The sequence below is a fragment of the Lolium rigidum genome, chromosome 6 (genome assembly GCF_022539505.1).
Source record: "Lolium rigidum isolate FL_2022 chromosome 6, APGP_CSIRO_Lrig_0.1, whole genome shotgun sequence".
Taxonomy (NCBI): Eukaryota; Viridiplantae; Streptophyta; class Magnoliopsida; order Poales; family Poaceae; genus Lolium; species Lolium rigidum.
In genome coordinates, this window is record NC_061513.1 from 273,271,409 (window position 1) to 273,288,962 (window position 17,554).

At 43.8% G+C, this 17,554-nt stretch overlaps 1 protein-coding gene across 1 annotated transcript; it reads right to left on the reverse strand.

The window, feature by feature from the left end:
• Positions 1-16,218: 16,218 nt before the first annotated feature.
• On the reverse strand, positions 16,219-17,137 carry LOC124662003. Its single transcript, XM_047199894.1, has 2 exons — positions 16,448-17,137; positions 16,219-16,353 (listed from the first exon to the last, which is right to left on the reverse strand). Exons 1-2 carry the CDS (start codon positions 17,135-17,137, stop codon positions 16,330-16,332), a joined length of 714 nt encoding a protein of 237 aa, XP_047055850.1. The 3' UTR covers positions 16,219-16,329.
• Between the last annotated feature and the right edge of the window lie 417 nt (positions 17,138-17,554).

The window sequence follows — 17,554 nt, forward strand, 5'->3', positions numbered from 1 at the left end:
GTAAGAAGGAATAGTGCTTATTTATGCATGAGCATGCTTCTCATGTCAAATAAATGATCATTTGTGCTTTTTAGAGTTCCTAATCTTAGCTGGTATGTTCAGGAGTTAAGTTTGGTCGTTTTCAAACACAAAAGTCATATTCCGGTCCTTTAATCTTAACTCTGCCCCTTTTATGTTCTACTCTAATTTGGCTTTTCAACTTTTGTATTTATCCAAAGAGTTAACAATTCACGTCGGATAGATCTCACATATGTTAATTGGAAGGACCAAAATAGATAACTAAGCTACGACTCTGGTGAATAAATGCACATATACAAAGTTTAAATTACAGCCAGCTTTAATGTGGATTTGAAGTTGTTCACACTACTACCTTTAGGGTCACACAAGTATATAAAATGTCGTTCTACTTTTACCGCAACTTGAGACCATTTTTACCTGTAAAGAAGAGCCTTTCAATGCCTCATGATATTGAGTATTTTCCTTCTTGTACAGACAGAAGAATCTTCTATTTTACGGTGATGAGTTAATAACAAGCATGAACAGTCCATAAGACTAATTTATATATAGGCTTCCTTCCCCAATTTGATTGTGTATATTTCACTTTTTGTTGTTCAATAACTGAACCACACGAGTAGAATTATTAATCCATATAATTATTAATCTTCTACTCGACCAGCTATCAAGGTTTATCAAAAGCTTGCGGTGCATCATGGCCTGCAAGAGGAGTGTGATTGAAAATACTATTATACACAAATGGGGAAAAAATAATGTGTGAATCAAGATAGGGACTGCAGGTCAACCAGGCGACCTTTGCTATTTTAGTTCTCACTGGCATCTGAATACGTGTTTCTATCGAGTTCGTTTGCCTCTTAGTTTTATTCCCCGCTTATGTTACTGGTACTTTTGTATGCCTTTGGTTTCAAATGGTTGGAGTTCAGATTGGTTCTTACTAGTTATATTGGATAATGTCATGACCTTGTTATTTGTTTAGTAGCCATGCCTCCAGTACACTAGCCAGATTGATTACTAGACATACCTCATATAGATTTAGAATCTGCTGATTTGCCTTTCATCTTGGAGAAAATATTTAGGACCTCATTATCTCTCACTGCAGTATTTGTTACTAGTTGGACTGCATCTATTCTTCTGTTCAAATGATGTCTGCTTTGGTTTAATTCAGTACGTGCAGTGCTTCAAATATGATTTTGCTTGCCTGTACCTGAAGTTTGAAATAGTGCAATATATTGATTTCTTCCTTATTGTGTGGGTACTACATGGATAACATACTATTTTACCTCATATATCGTTCTAGTTCCTAAAAGCACAACCATGAGATGATGCACATTATGTGGAACATAAGGGCATCAGAGGAGATTAATTTGATTTTTCGTCACTCAATGTGTGGACAACTCTTTTTATTTATTTCGTTTTTTTTTGTTATTGTCAAACTATTTTCTTATTGTCGACTATTGGTTTGATTTTATAGCTTGATCGAACATGTAGCATCTCAAGTGATTATTTTTTCAATATTTTTGTTTGAAATGGTGCAACATACCAAATCTGCTTCCTTGAGGTTGAGGATACTTCATTGATGACTTACTTCACCTCCTTTATTGTTTCAATTCTCGAAAGTGCATGTATGGGATGTTGCATATCATGTGTGGAGTAAAAGGAGATTTCAGGAGTTTAATTTGTTTGTTTTCCCACTTGATGTTTGGAAAACTCCTTTTATTGTTAATGTTATCTAGGAGAACAAAATTTGATTCTAATATTATCTAGGTGGTGACCTATCAAACATTTCATGAGCAACATGATTTGATGACCTAGATCATGGATTGTACAAACCCTAGGTATTGAAAGTGTTGGTCCAACTGGTACAAGCTCTAGGTGTCCAATCATCACAGAACTAACACACAATCTGTAAATTTAATGATAATTACTCATCTATTTTGTTCAGTTATATGCTCTAACAAGCTCTTGTTTGGCTGTGGAGAAAGAAACTAGTTGTAATTATTTATGGTCCATCTGCTCTGCAGTTCATCATACTCTCACTAGAAGCCTTTTCTTCTCTGCAAAGTTACTGACCCAATCTGTTGAGATGCCATGTCCGATGACACATAGATTATTGTTGGCCTTGATGCGAGTAGCCGAGCAATATTTCAGTGACCAGTGTTGTCCATGGCGAGACTGAGACCGTCAGGATTTTCCTCCAGCAGACATGTCCGTTCAATATTTGCTACTGGTTGGACTGCCTGAACTGATTCTTCTGATGAAAAATTTACATCTTAACATGAAGCTATACACCCAAATCGTTGTTTCTTTGGGATCATGATTACAACTATAGATGTTCACGTTCTGTTGCAGACATGCATCAACTCCTAATGTCCAAATGAGGAAACTAGCTCTAACTTTTGAACACACACTAGCTTGTTCACTGCTATGAATAAATCATGAAACAATAAATCATGAAACATTGTTATGCTAATCTTGTTTTTTTTTTGTTTCCAAACTATTAAATGTTGTGGTAATTCAGTACCGCTAGAAGTTGTGTGTGGTGCTTCAAATATAACACTTACATCAATATTTTGACAGTTTGGATCAAAGTAATGCAACATATTTGATTGATTCCTTATCTTGTGGGACACTCTAGTCATACATGTTTTTCCAATTTGTTTCATGCACTATTTATTCACCACACAAAGATTTTTTCTTATGAACTAAAAAGGAATCAGGAGTTGGAAAGAGAATGTGCACTCAAACACTATCACTGCATTAACATCCACTAAGATTATGTAGAAATAGAACTTGTATGGCCGCAATGCAATGGTAACAATTATCTGTACAAGTAAGGCTATCTTCCTTCACTATTTTGGCAATAAGGATTTGTAACATTGCTTTGTATGAAGTTACCATTTCACTTGGAATGATGAGTGTAACAGAGTAAACAAACTTAATCAGCATATAGATGATAATTTATGTATTCAATCCCTGCTTTTTGTTGGTGGTTGTATGCTGAGCAATCTAGTATCTAAGATTGACTATTTCCTCTTCTTTCAGTGTTGTTACTTTGTTAAGTTTGCCGACTCCAATTTCTCATCATCCTGGCGAATCACGGCTCCGATGGGCTGGAATAACACCTCCGGTACTCGTCTGCCAACCATGGGCTTGCAGCTGCCTTCTGCCACGCTCACCTGCGCGGACCCATCTTGTATTAGGTAATTCACTTGGGGCAGTCAACTTTTGATAGTTCAGGTTCATGAACTAGCACATTAGTTACATAAATGGGTGAATTGGTACTATTTCTGTTGTGTTTGTGAAATATGTGCCCCGAATGCTAATGCCTGAACATGTGGATATTCTAGCTTGAATGTTAATCTTTTTCATGTGTCAACTAGAATGTTTTCCTCGTTGTAAAGGAAGAAAGTCTAGTCCTAAAGCTATTGAATTATTTGACATGATGTCGGTGTTAAATAAACATCCATGTTTTCTATGTGTTGGTGTTGGCTGCAACGGTATCCCTCATCTATTACTAGTGGGCATGCTTAGGTAGTCCATCATTTTTTTGGTTTCTGTGGCATCATTATCTATGTTGACTATTGTTGTTCTTGTGATCAATGGATGTGTTGTGCATAATTACCTCCTCTCTTTCTAATATGCGAGGTGCACAAGTGTAGAAAAACATGTTTGTTTATACTTAAGAACTCCATATATGCAAACCTGTTTAGGCTCCTGTGTTGTTTGGTTCTTTCAATTATGTGGATAAACATCTCAAAAAAAAAGTGGATAAAACATGTCATTTGTACTTCGTGCTTGTTCTACTGTTACTTTGACATACTTGAATTTTTTCGATTTAGTTGCAGTTCTACCTGTTTTGTCTATTCATTAGGGTCCCGAAACTGATCTCTTTGTGTTTATGCATTTTTTAATTAGGTGATGGACCACCCTCTGTAACATGTCTGTCAAAATGCTCAACTGCCTCGACAAGCCACTTGTAATCTGCTGGTTAGTTCTCTCAGCAATATCCAATCTCCAATCCCTGATGCATACTCTTTTTGGTTATGGTTATGATGAGTATAGTGTCATGAAAAGCAAGTGTTGGTCTGAATTTCATTCATGACTCATTGATAGCGTCCAACAACGGAAGAACTGCTGGCAAGTTGTCCAAGTATATCTCCTTGCTAGGCAGCAGCAACTGCATTGGGGCTTCCAAGTCTATGATGGAAGCCAAAAGCCGAAGCCTTTTGGAATGTAACGATTCTCTTTATACTCTTCTATGATTTGTTTGTTAAGTAATTGTGTCGATGGAGTTTATATACATCAGAGTGCTAGTTTATTGTGTTTGTGGTTTAGTTGAGTGTGGCCTTGTGGTGCTAGTACTTGAAATTCGCTCCCCCCTCTTTTAATAGTTGGATGGAGTCATAGGGGTAAACGGCGCTGACTTGTAAGAATATCTTTAACAAAACCCTTCTACTTAAGGACGGAGACGACTAAGATCCAAAATCCTTCATCTTCAGAAATTCTGTATCATGAAACCTGTATGTGATACATTACCAAGTGCCAACTCAATTAAAGGGCATGTGTAATTTTAATGGATGCCAGTTGCAGACATCAAAACTCTCTTGGCAAACTCAAGTGTGCTTATAATGTTATCCTGTTAATTATGCATCTTTTGTTCTAGTTTGGGTGGATGGCATGACCTATTTTTCACAAATTATCTCAACAATGCTTAATTTATGAGAATGATGAATGCAGTTGGCGGATCAAGCAGTGTAGACTTAAGTATACAAACATGAAACCAAGGCAGACTATTCTTCAGGTAAACTTTGCTCTTCTTGTGGTGCTTTCTTGACTATTGATTTGGTAGTTTAGTGAGGTCATATCAACATGTTTTCTACTGTTTACTTGTTTTTATACAAGATTGATTTGCAACTTCCGCATCGATATCGTCCTGCTCTGTTTAGCTATCATTATTATTGGGGAAAAGATAATAGTCAGTGGTATTCCATCCCAAAGAGTGACCATATGGTCTTTCTCAAATGTAACATTTTCGTTCTCTTATTTTGAGCATGAAATTCGGATGTTAATATTATTGCTGGGCTACGTGAATATTGCTATAAGCTTGATAGAATGATGGCATCTCCTTGTTTGAGTAACTTTTATGGTTTATAGAATGTTTTGTATACGTATAGTATTTTCAATCTGAAAGCGTTGAAAGGGGAGAGGTGGCAGAGAAGTATCCATAAACCAGTAGAAGATTGCACTATCTGGAGCAGAAAATAATGCAGAGCATGATCCTTATGCAATAGATGCGGATGTCAGGTTGCAAGTGGACAAGTCCACGGAGTGTCTGCATGTGCCTGCATCATCCGCATACCTGCTAAGCAGGTTTAGCAGGTTCATGCGTCCGTCATGCAAGCAGGCTAGGGAGGAATAGCAGATTCCTGCGTCCGCTCGTTACTGTCTTGCTTCTCTAGCTAGATGTTTGCTGTCCGCGCGTGGGCAACTAGAACTAGCTGGCTACTGAATCATTAGTGATGGATTAAATCTGAAATCTGAAAACTTCCATATTGGAGAAGTCTGAAAGTGCGAATACAGAATTACCCTTACGCATCTCTTTTCTGGAAGAAGAACAAAGAAAGCATTACTCCTAGTGCAGACTCGGCAACGTATAATCGTACAGTACAAGTACAATTTTTTTTTGTCAAGCAGCTCTGGCCAGCTCACTGTCTACGGCCACCTTGAGGAAGCTCCCTTCCTCACGACCATCTGCACGGGCAGGAACCCAACCCCGCTGGCGACGGCGAGCATGACCTCCTTCATCTTCGCCCGGAACTCCTCCCGGTCCAGGGCGCCATCGCCGTCGCGGTCAAAGCGCGCGAACAGGCCACGGTAGAGCCCCGTGAGCTTGTCGGGCCCTAGGACACCGGCGACGGGTAGAACGCGGGCTGGCCGAGGTGTCTTCACAGACGACGGGGAGGTGATGGCTAGGGAGGGACGACGACGGCGACAAGCTTAGGTGCCGGCGGCGCATGTGGGGATGGACGAGCGGGCGAGCCCTATCCTGTTTGGAGTAGTAAAGAAGAAGCTGAGATGAGGTGTGCGGTGCAGACGGCGGGCCGAGAGGGCAAAGCAGGACTGGGCCACAAAGCCCGCTATGGGGTAGCAGGTTGTCCGCGATGCCACGAGGCGATTTTTTGGCGGCGTGGCTTAGCGGGCTTGCAGAAACCTGCGGCCACTTTCATCCGGATGCGGACGGAGAAAGACAGTACCAATAGGCAGCAGAAGATTGCGTATGCAATGTTTCTTGCCCAGTACCCTGGTAGATTCAAACTATTACAGGTGTGGCAAACATTGTTGTTTTTTTTTTTGTTTTGTCATGCTTATGCATGCTTGTTAACTGGCTGTATTTTATCTGATTTGTGTAGGATTGCAACACGTAGGCTAACAAGCTAAAAATTACACAAGAATATCTTTAGTAGGCCTGGCTGGCTTTTGGCATTAACTACTTCATCCTCGACCTCCACCCTCCCTGTCGTGCCATAGACACCATAAGCAGTAGTGTGAGGAGCTGCAGTAGGGCGAGATTTACATCCGTCCACCCACAAATCATCTTGGTTATTGAGGTTGTTTACATACTTTTCACTTAGATTTTCTTGTAGCAAAACGCTTGAACATTTTATTGATGGCCTTACATACTTTTCACTTAGTTGCACACTATCTTGCCCTTTTGTCTCTTTTTTTGCGGGGAGCACTTTTGTCCTTTTTAGCTTACCGTGTCCATATGGTTGTTTGTAGGCAATTGTTCCGGTCTTTCTCCTTGGCTGTCGAGGCGCTACAGTTCATTTATGAAGGATGGTTCTGAGTACAATTAAGCACTATTTTTACATGTTGGTACCGGATGCTGCCTCGATTTGTTTTCTTTGTCATAAATGCTAATAGCTTTCATTTTCCGTGTTATTTAATTAGAATCGCATTATTCCATTTTTTTCACTTAGTTGAGTGGCACAGCTGTAATCCAATAGTAAATTATGGATACAAACGTCTTCATGTTTTAACTTGCTGAGATGGTTTTGCGCATTATGTTCTCAGGTGGTACATCTTGTGACCATTCGGGGCTTCGATATGAAGTACTCCCTCCGTCCCATGGAACATGTTTGAGATTTGTCTAAATTTGGAAGTATCTAGACATCAAAAAGTATCTGGATACATCCGAATTATGACAAACATCCGACATGTTTCATGAGATGGTGGGTGTATTAGGCCCTCATTTTGTAATCTAGACAATTCATCGTACTTACTATGCTTGTGTGATGAAAGTATTTACCCCTCAATGGTTAGTTTGTATATGAAAGAGTTGATCTATCTTTCGCTGATTCACACCATGTGATTCTCCACTTTCTTTTGAAGGTGAGCATGCTATCCAATAAGAGGCTTTGTTATTTTTGTTTTCCTCTTTCTTGGGACCTGTTAATATTGTGGTATTACATTCAGAATCTTGTTGTTATATGGTTGTGAAAGATATTGTTTAGTACTATGTTGTCTTGATCAGGTCTTGTTTAGGGAGAATAACTCCATCATTTTACATTGTTCTATTTATGCAAGAACAAAATTTGGCTGCTAAATGTTGATTATTTTGTTGTATTCTGATATGTAAACCTGATGACTACTTGTTGTGTCCCTGTTTTTCTTAGGTTGCGAACTGTACATGCTTCAGATTTAAACTAGGTTTGCTTAAAATAGTTAGTTGAGACCATTTTTGAGTAGTAAAAGGATCTACTTAACAACCTCTGTATGCTAGCAACAAGTTCTGTACTAGTACCAATATCACATGATTCACATATTTGCATTTCTGTTGAAATAAACTTGTGATTAAGTTGAACGATTTTCTGTTGCAGACTGGTGCCGGGACTGGGACAAGCTGAAGAACCAGATACACGAGCTGGGCGAGAAGCTGACCTTGATCTAACTGGCGGCGTCCAAAGGCGCTGGCAGATGAACTGATTTGCCTCGAAGACCAGTTATCCTAGATTTGAACTTTAAGTGCCTTTTGGTTGATATATTCTTGCATTTACTTTCAGCAAATAGCTAGCTGGGGTTGGCCGTCTCGTGTTGAAGTCTGGTTTGCTGTACATGTTTGTTGGCATGCATTTCTTGGGCATCTCCTCTGCGAGGGCCATCTTTTGTATTCATGATGTTAGACCTGATGTGCCTGTTGTGCATATTCAGTTAATGGCACTGAGTAAATGAAAAGTATATATAGATGCTCATATATAGAGAGAAATATTTCTATGTTAGGTCTCGCAGCTGGCAAAACTTATGCGATGTTGCTCACCTTGGCATCTAATATCTTCATTGGATTCTGCTACATACCTACTGGGTTTTTTTATGTAATTTTCCATCAAACAATAGTACTTGTTAAATGTTAGAAAAATATCTGTTGTCATGCCCAATTTTCTAGCTGAGCAACATGTAGCTGAATGCTTTGGTTTTTTTAAAAAAATTATGCTCATCTCCAAGATAATTATGTTAGATTGCTTGTATCGATAGCATTGTGCCACTGAGGAAAGTCAAGAGCTAGATTTCTTTCTTGTACGTGAGCTTGCAACAGAGTCGGACACGATGTGCACATGAGCTAACCTCATGGTGAAATTCTGAACATTGCAGTTTCTTAATTAGCCAACCTTTTTGAAAGCAAAAATAAAATAAAATAAGGCCATCCTATTAGAAGAAGAAAAGAATGTGGCCGGCCAGGTCGCTTTTGCTTCAACTCGTTGCCGTGAACTGACGCGATTTGTGCTGATGTCCCGGATGATGAGTTTTTACTGCTTCAAGGCTTGTGCCACTAAGATGGACGGCTTCAAATAAAGGATTGTTTCATGCGAAAATAGAGGACCATGACGGCACACGGTCCGGAAAAGTAACATAGTTATTTAAACAAACATATGCAGAACAATTTTCCTCTAAAAATCCAGAAAACAATCAGGGATTTTAATAGGTTTGTTAGAGTTGGCATTCCAAAATGATTTCTCCAACTTACCAGGCTGTACATGCTGGAGGGAAGACCAATTCTAGGCATCCGGCCATTGCTGCATGCCAGACGACAGGGAACAATCACCAGTCCATGCAATTTGGTTGTTGTTGGACGTGATAAAGAAGGAATGTGAGAAAGGATTTCACATCTTGTCCCGTGAAAATAGGAGAGAAATAAAGCCATCGCATTTGTGGAAACGGTCCATTGTTCCGGGGCTGGGGAAACTGAGCAGCCGGACAATTACCATCGCATGCACGGATATGCCATCAAAAACGTAATTAAACCCGATTTGCCTAAATTACGGGAGAAGTTGTTAAGTAATTTGGTATGCCGGCATTTAAGTATTGCATCCACGTCACCGATCCGTGGGCATGGCTCATCTCAGCGGTCCATCCTATCTCTCCACCTAACAAGAGCCCATCGAGAGAGAGAGAGAGAAAATTGTGTGGAAGCTCATCTTCCTCCCGCCAGAGCGCTCCCTCCAATCCCTCGAGATTCAACCTCCAACCCAGGTGGTGTTCCGTCTATAAATACGAGGAGGAGTGTATCCAACGCGTGCGTCGTGTGTGACGACTTAGACTTTGACTCTTTACTCGTCGAGGAGGGAGGGGAGGACGCTCTTGTTCTCTCGACCGTGGAATTCGCCAGCACTTGGTCCATCCCTTCGTCGATCAGATGGTCGGCCGGCTGCAAAGACATCCCCCGGGGGTAATCCCTGATGGTCCTCCTCCTCTGTTGATTTGTTTCTTTGGTTGATGATGCTACACACATCTTATCCTAGTTTTGCTACCTACTTTTATTTTTTGCAAATCTGCTGAAGTTAAGGGGTAGCCGTTGAGGATCATGGGCGTGTGTGCGTGGATGCAGATCCTATTATGCTGGACTCGCCGTGGCGCCCTAGCTCGGGATCGATCGGTCTCCTCCTCCTCTGTTGATTTGTTTCCTCGGTTGATGATGCTACACATATCTTATCATAGTTTTGTTACCTATTTTAATTTTTGGACGCGTGTGCGTGGATGCAGATCCTATTATGCCGGACTCGCCGTGGCGCCCCAGCTCGGGATCGACCGGTCAGTCATAGTCTTAGCTAGCTAGCTGATGTATTCTTGCATTTACTTTATGTACATAGCTAGCTCGTGTTGGCTGTCTCATGTTGAAGTTCATGGCGAAGTCTGCTTTCGAGATTGACTACATATTATTAACATATTTCTTAAGTTGTTCATGTCCAGTCAGTTCTCGGGATCGACCGGTCAGTCATAGTCATCCATCCTCACTAGATTATTATCCACCAGATCGCCAAACAAATCTTTATAATAACTAGCATGATTGCCGTGCGTTGCTACGGCCTAAAATATTTAGACAAATTATGCAGATATTCTAAAATCTTTTTTTAAGCTGCAGAAAACAAGTTATTTATGAGGTTACCATCCTAGTTCACGGCGCTAAACTTCTCAACCCAGCCTATTTTTCAAGTGACACATACATGATGATAATTAGATCTAATAATTACTTGAAAATCATGTTTTTTTATGACCGTACCAATGTATAACTACATTGCACATCAATATCAACAGCAATAACCAACAACCATTAAGTTGATTTATTATATGTACATGTCCACATTGTCATTATATAGAGCTCATATTATCAAAATGCGTGCCAAAATCAAATAAATATGTGAACAAAAATAAATAGAAATTGCGGCGGTGGAGTTAAGTGATAGGGGAGATCCCGTTTATTTGGAGCATCGAGTTGGGTCATCGATTGTAACATGCATAATGGAGTTGCTGCTACAGTCTTGACGTATTTGGGTCATCGGTTCTTACCAATTTGATGCCATCCTTCTCCTCTGCTCCGATGCTTCGGAGTCCAAGATCAACCGAGCAAGCCATGTACCCTAGCTTTCCCACATTGTCCTCATTTTCAAGTGTCCTAGCCGCATTTGTTATTTTTATCATGCTCAACCTTGCAATATTTTCAATTGGACATAGAAGAAAAAAGCCTTCGCTTGTAGCTACCGGAGTTTATGTACAAAAACATAATTCTAGAATTGAAATTATGTAAAAAACTTCATAAAACATATAATAAAGCAATGACAAAGATAGCACACCGCGTGTCTTCTCGCAGTAGCGGTTTATTCCGTTAAAGCGGAAACATGTGTTAATCGCATAGTTCAGCAAGTTGATTTGTCTCTTCGCATAGTTCAGCAAGTTTGACCACGAGTAACACGAGTCAGTAATTTGATTAGAGATAAGTGTAGTTAGAGATAGAGACTAAACTATGCAAATAATTGAAATAAAAGAAATTTTGAAAAATAGAAATATTGCTATGTATTCATGTCGTTATGGGCTTATAAAATATTGCTATTGTTGCTGTGCTAGTATTGTTTTATTCATATATTAATAGTATTGTGGTGTTATACTACATTAAAGCAAAACAAATTTCTTGGGTGGAATACCCAGGCTCCATTTCCTGGCGCCGCCACTGCCGTGGGCACGTGGGAGGAGGCGACAACGTCCCTCCTACTATGGGCGCTGGGAGGAGGCGACGACGTATTCGAGGTGGAGGCGGCGGTGTCCCTCCTCCTGTGGGGCCGTGGGAGGTGGAGGGGCGAGGCTCGTCTTGTGGTGCGTGGGAGGTCGAGTCACCGAGGTTGTTCTGTTCGTAGAGGTGGACAATGTGTCCAATATTTTTTTTATTGTAACTATAGCTACTGGGCTTGTTGGGCCTAATATCCATAGAAGAATCTAAGCCATTTGATCATTTTATACTTGTCCCTCTCCACCCTAAGTAGAAGGTACCATAAAAGAAGCCTTGTAGTATGAAAGGTATAATAATGAAATTTCATTTTTTCCTTCTTGTGTAATACTGTTGCCTTATAAGCTTGGTTCTGAACATTTATCAGGCAATAACAACTTCAAGCATCAGATTCACACAAATAATGTTCTCGAGGTACTACACACAAATTACCTTTTTCAAAACACTTTCTATACGGGACATCCAATATTATTTTCGAATTTTGGACATACAGATTTCTATGCATTAAATGAACCATCATTCTTTCGCATAAATAACAGTCTTGTAGCGTTGTCGGTACTAGCTCAAGAAGAAGGCTATTTTTTTTTTAAGAAATGCTTTAATTCCAAAAATAATTATGTATTTGAATAATTCTAAAATTTTACGGCATTGGGCAGGGCGAAGCTGATTAGGCTCGGTCGGCCTAGCCCAAGGTGACTGGTTCAGATTCCTTGGTCCCCACTTACGGACCGAACTTATCGACCTAGATGATTAGGCTGGTCGTCCCGCCATCTGTTCCTCCCCTTTTTCCCGCCACCATATTTGCCGCCATGTCTTCTCGTCGCCCTTCTATAAAATAACCCACCGATTTGTTTTGATGTACCAGAGCTTATCTCCATCGTCTTCCTACCTCCAACTCTTTACTGCCATGAGTGTGCCTTCCTACCATCAACTTATTGGCTCATCGGGCTCGCTCTAGCCAATCAGCCCCCTCTATTCTCGCCGGGCCGACACGGACTCACCGGGTTCGGCCAGGCTGGCCAATTTGGTTTGTCGGCGGGGGCCAAGGAATCTAAATCTTGTCGCTTTGTCCAGACCGACTGGACGCTGTCAGGTTTCTCTAGGCCGACGCCGCAATATTTTTGAAAATTTTCAAAAACACGCAATATTTCTTATTCTAAAGAAAAAAAATATTTTTAGAAAATAGCCAGAAAGCCGTGCGTGTGCAGCACGCGATCGCGCTGTAGCAGCGCGGTCAATGGAAGAAAAAGGCATGCACTGCCTGAAGACCCCAGTGGCCCAGTCCATCGCCTGCAAAGGAATCGTGTCTTGTAGCGCTCGTTTCTGTGTGCCTAGCAGGAGTTTCTTGTTGCGACTTGTAATATTCCCTGCTGCCACTTGGCGAGCGACACGTTGCGAGCAATAGCTTTGTTTCGCCTCGGATCCCCTTCTTCTCCATTAAACCTTCGGTTCCACGACGCCACCGTCTCGTCTTCTCCCTGACACCGAGAGAGAGAGAGGAAGAAGCTGCGGCCGCCATGAAAGGACGGGTGGCCAAGAAGGACCTGGGCGGCATCCTCGTGCAGGCCCAAGTGCGCCGCCAAGAACATCCGAGCCCAGCGCGAGCGTCTCCTGCACTTCCAGCTCCACCTCCAGCTCCAGCAGAACCAGGCCGACGCGCCGCCGGAGGAGGTCGTCTCCGGCCTCATCCGCGTCTACTGCGAGGGCCTGGAGGCCGGCGCGCGCTACCTCACCGCCTGCCTCACCATGACGGCCCAGAGCGGCGAGCCCCCCTCCCTCCCGCTCGACTTCGCCCTCATCTCCGACGAGCAGCTCTTCGCCCGCCTCCTCGCGCTGCGCCTGCCCCGCCGCCCCGTCTCCCAGGCCCAGGCATTCGCCCGCCTCGAGGCCGCCTTCTACGCCGTCACCCTCAACCTCAGGTACTGCCTCACGCGCTGCATCGACCACCTCGGCCACCCCAAGTGCGCCGACACCGACGAGGAGGAGGACGACGAGGGTTTCCAGGTCAGCCCCTCGGACACCGACGACGAGTACTTCCAGGACGCCGCCGAGTTCGACATGCTGAACACGGTCGCCGCCGCAACCAAGGACATCGCCAAGATCGCCCTTTCTGACCCGGGCGCCGCCGCCACCGACACGGAGTCCTCGCCGCACGGCAGCCAGACCGTCATGGCGGACCCGGATGCCGCCGCCACCGACACGGAGCCCTCGCAGCACGGCAGCCAGACCGTCCTGGCGGACCCGGATGCCGCCGCCACCGACACGGAGCCCTCGCAGCACGGCAGCCAGGCCGTCCTGGCGGACCCGGATGCCGCCGGCACCGAGGACTGCGCCAAGACCGGCCTCACCGAACCGGGCGACGTCGCCACCGACCCCTCCAAGGACAGCAGCAAGACCGACCTCCCCAACGCGGCCACCGGCGAGACCCCGCAGGCGCCAATCATCGACATGAACCAGGCTCGATCGCACCTACCTCAACCACGCGTGCACCCTGGCGGACCTCGCCCTGAAGCACGTCGACCTCGCCGTCACCGCCATCTCCAGCTGCCTCGACCCGGCGCAGGTCGCCAGCATCTCTGCCTTCGCTGACAATGTCGCATACACCAAGTAGCTGCTTGTTTTGCTCACTGATTCACCTCGTCGACGTCGAGGCTGTCAAGCGATGAAGCGGTGTGATCCCTTGCATTCTTAACCCAAGCCGAATCAATCAGCTAGGTCTCATCAGCCCGACAGCACTGAATTACTTTATCTGCTCATGTTTCCTGTATTTTCTGGACTACTTTGGTGACCATTTTTTTTGCCTTGTTAAACCAAGCCGAATCAATCAGCTAGGTCTCATCAAGCCCTAAATTAGTTTATTATCTGCTGATGTTTCCTTCAATTTCTCGACTGCTTTGGTGACCATTTTAATTAGCATCGTCAGAGGTAATGTAGTGCAATGCAGTATCTGCATCTTATCTGTGGACGATCGAATCCAACTTCTGCACCTAAGGTCTAAACTGGATACTCTATTCTATCTAATTAATCATTTTCTGTGGCACCAATTTTTTCATCCCAGATTAGCAGTCCATGATATTAATCGTCTGTGCGTCCTCAGTCTGTTGAGCACAAAACTCTTGATTGCATTGCTACGTCTGTAAGTCATTGTCAAGCTGCTTTCCAAAGCGAATTTCAAAACTGAAAACTATGAGATGCTCTGTTCTAATTAATATTTTCTGCGGCGCCATCTGTTCTGATCCTAGGTTAGCAGTCCATGATATTAATCGTGTGTGCATCCTCACTTTGTTGATCAGCTGTAAACCCTTGACTGCACTATTTCTTTTGCTAATTCATTGTCAAGCTTTTTGTTTAATCATGCGGGTTGTTGTGGACGGAATAGAATTTTGTGCTTTTGTCTGAAATATGATAATATACTAGAATTAATGGATATTTCTTGTGCAAAAATGCTTCAATTGCATATTGTAGTTGAATTCACTTACTCAAAAAATCCAGTTCGCAAGTCGGAGATATAAAATCAGATCTCAAATCTCAGTCTTGCAAATAACATTTTATTGTAGTTGTACTAGACACCTGTCCATCCCATTTGATATTATTATGCTTAAAAATGCTGAATAAATATTGTGGTGCTTAATAATGTCCATCCTGATAATTGTTCTATTTTATCTAATCGACAAATGCCATGTCAAGAACAAGGGTATGATGAAGCTTTTGATGTCAGTGACAACGGCTCCATCAAAGAGCAAAGTAGCATTTCCTTTAGTAGCAGTTCTATTATATATGACCGTGTTCACTGTAACTGGTATTGGATTATGTAACTGGTGTAGATTATGTAACTGGTGTAGATAGTCATGTGATAGATAGGAGTCATATCCCTATGGTACAATAATTGTTTGTGACTGACCTATGTTTCGCCATCATCGAGCGGAGGACGACTTCGACTTCGGTTTAGAGGAAGACGACGGCAGTAACGGTGCCGACAACTTGGACTACAACGCGTTTGACCACAATCATTATATTACGGTATTTTACCATCTTGTAGTTTAAATTTGGCGAACTTTATACAAATTCAAATGAAATCCACTGGTGTGTTCAACCTCTCTTCCCATATTGAAAAGCAGGTGCTAACGCCTCCAATAGAACACTATCGGCGCACATGCCGACACCAATTTGGAAGACGCCAATGGGGATGCTCTTAGTTAATATTGCAGCTCCCGAATAATCAAAGTATGCAACCTGCACTTGATTGCCATATTATCATGGAAGCTTAGACATTGTTACGCCATTCTGAACACGATTGGGTACTACAGGTTTCTTTGGTAATCATCATCGATCACAACCGGATCAATACCTTTCTTGAATGATATGTGGCACGCAATTCTGGTTATCATCGATGGATCGCAACAAGAATAATGCAGAAAAAGAATTTACCAAAATTGAGGATGCATGCTATCGATAGAAATCCACGGATCAGAGCAAACGACATCACAGAAAGATTAAAACACTTGGATTACCCACAGAGATAGATGCAGGTTCATTACATTAACCGGGATCCAGCTAAGATAACCACGGCGCGCAGACGGCCGTCCAGAAAGTAGACGGATAGTAGCAGAGATTAAACTAACAGGAACACTGATGAAATTATACGGTTGCAAAACCGGAATCATAGGTAAATTAAACAGCTTTGATCAACAATGCAAGGGATCCCACCCCCTTCATCGCTTGAGACCTCGACCTGGTGAAGCATGTCGGTGAATCATCACTCAGTCTGATGGATAAGGTCCATCCTGCGGTGAAGGAAAGAAAATGAATGGATTGTTTGATGCAGATCAAGGGAAAAACACTATCAGATCTAGCAGACACAATGCGAGTGAGCAGTACCTCAGAGATGTACGCGCGCTTGTCGGTGAAGTCGGAGAGGCTGGCGACCTCCTTGGGGTCCATGAAGCTGGAGATGACGAGGACGGCGAGGTCGATGTGCTTGACGGCGAGGTCGGCGAGGGTGCACGCGCGGTCGAGGTAGTCGCGCGCCTTGTCCTGGTTCACGGGGGTGGCGGCGACCGGGGCCGGCTTCTCGAGTCCGTTCTTGCCGTGGACCATGTAGACGGGGCGTTGGCCGACGAGGTGCTCGATGCAGCGCGGGATGTGGTGGTCCTCGGTGACCTTGACGGCGTTGAAGGCCGCCTCGACGCGGGAGAAGGCCTCGGTCTGGGTGGTCGGGCGCGCGGGGAGGCGCTGCGCGACGAGCGCGTCGTGGAGCTGCTCGTCGGGCATGGCGGCGAAGGCGCGGTTGATGGCGAGGCGGGCGCCGCCCTTGGCCGCCAGCTCGATGCAGCTGCCGAGCAGGCGGGAACCCGCCCCGAGGCCGCTGTAGCAGACCTTGAAGAGGTCGGCGGCGACTCTGGCGAGCTCCGTGTTCCTGTCCGCGTGGTCGGCGTCGCCGGGGCTGAGCTGCTCCAGCCGGCGCCGGAGCTGCAGGAGACGGTCGCGCTGGGGCCGGAGGTTCTTCTGCGCGAGCATGGCCTGCATGAGGACGGTCCATAGCTCCTTCTCACTCACCTGCCCAGCCATGGCCGCCGCTCTTCTCTCTCTCGGAGATGAGTTTGGGGAGAAGGAAAAGACAAGAAGAGCCCAAGAGGTTCGTGAGGAGCAAAGTAGAGCTGGAAAGGGCACGTGTCGTGTTCCCAATGGCAGCCCAGCCCAGCCCAGGTAAAAGCTGCTAGCTTTGCAGGTGATAGGCTTCCTCTTGACCGGGGTCACGCACACTGTCACTACCAGACAAGTCTCCTTTTCCAATTTGAAAACGTTCAAATGCTAGATGAAGAGTTCAACGAAGTTGTCACATAAATACAGGTAACATTGGAGAATGACCGTTGGGAAGATGTTGAAACTTGCTTTGCTCACTTGTGCACCGACTACTACATAATTGACATCATGCACCTTAGAAATTCATTTCCAGAACGAACGAGCATACATACTCATTCTGTC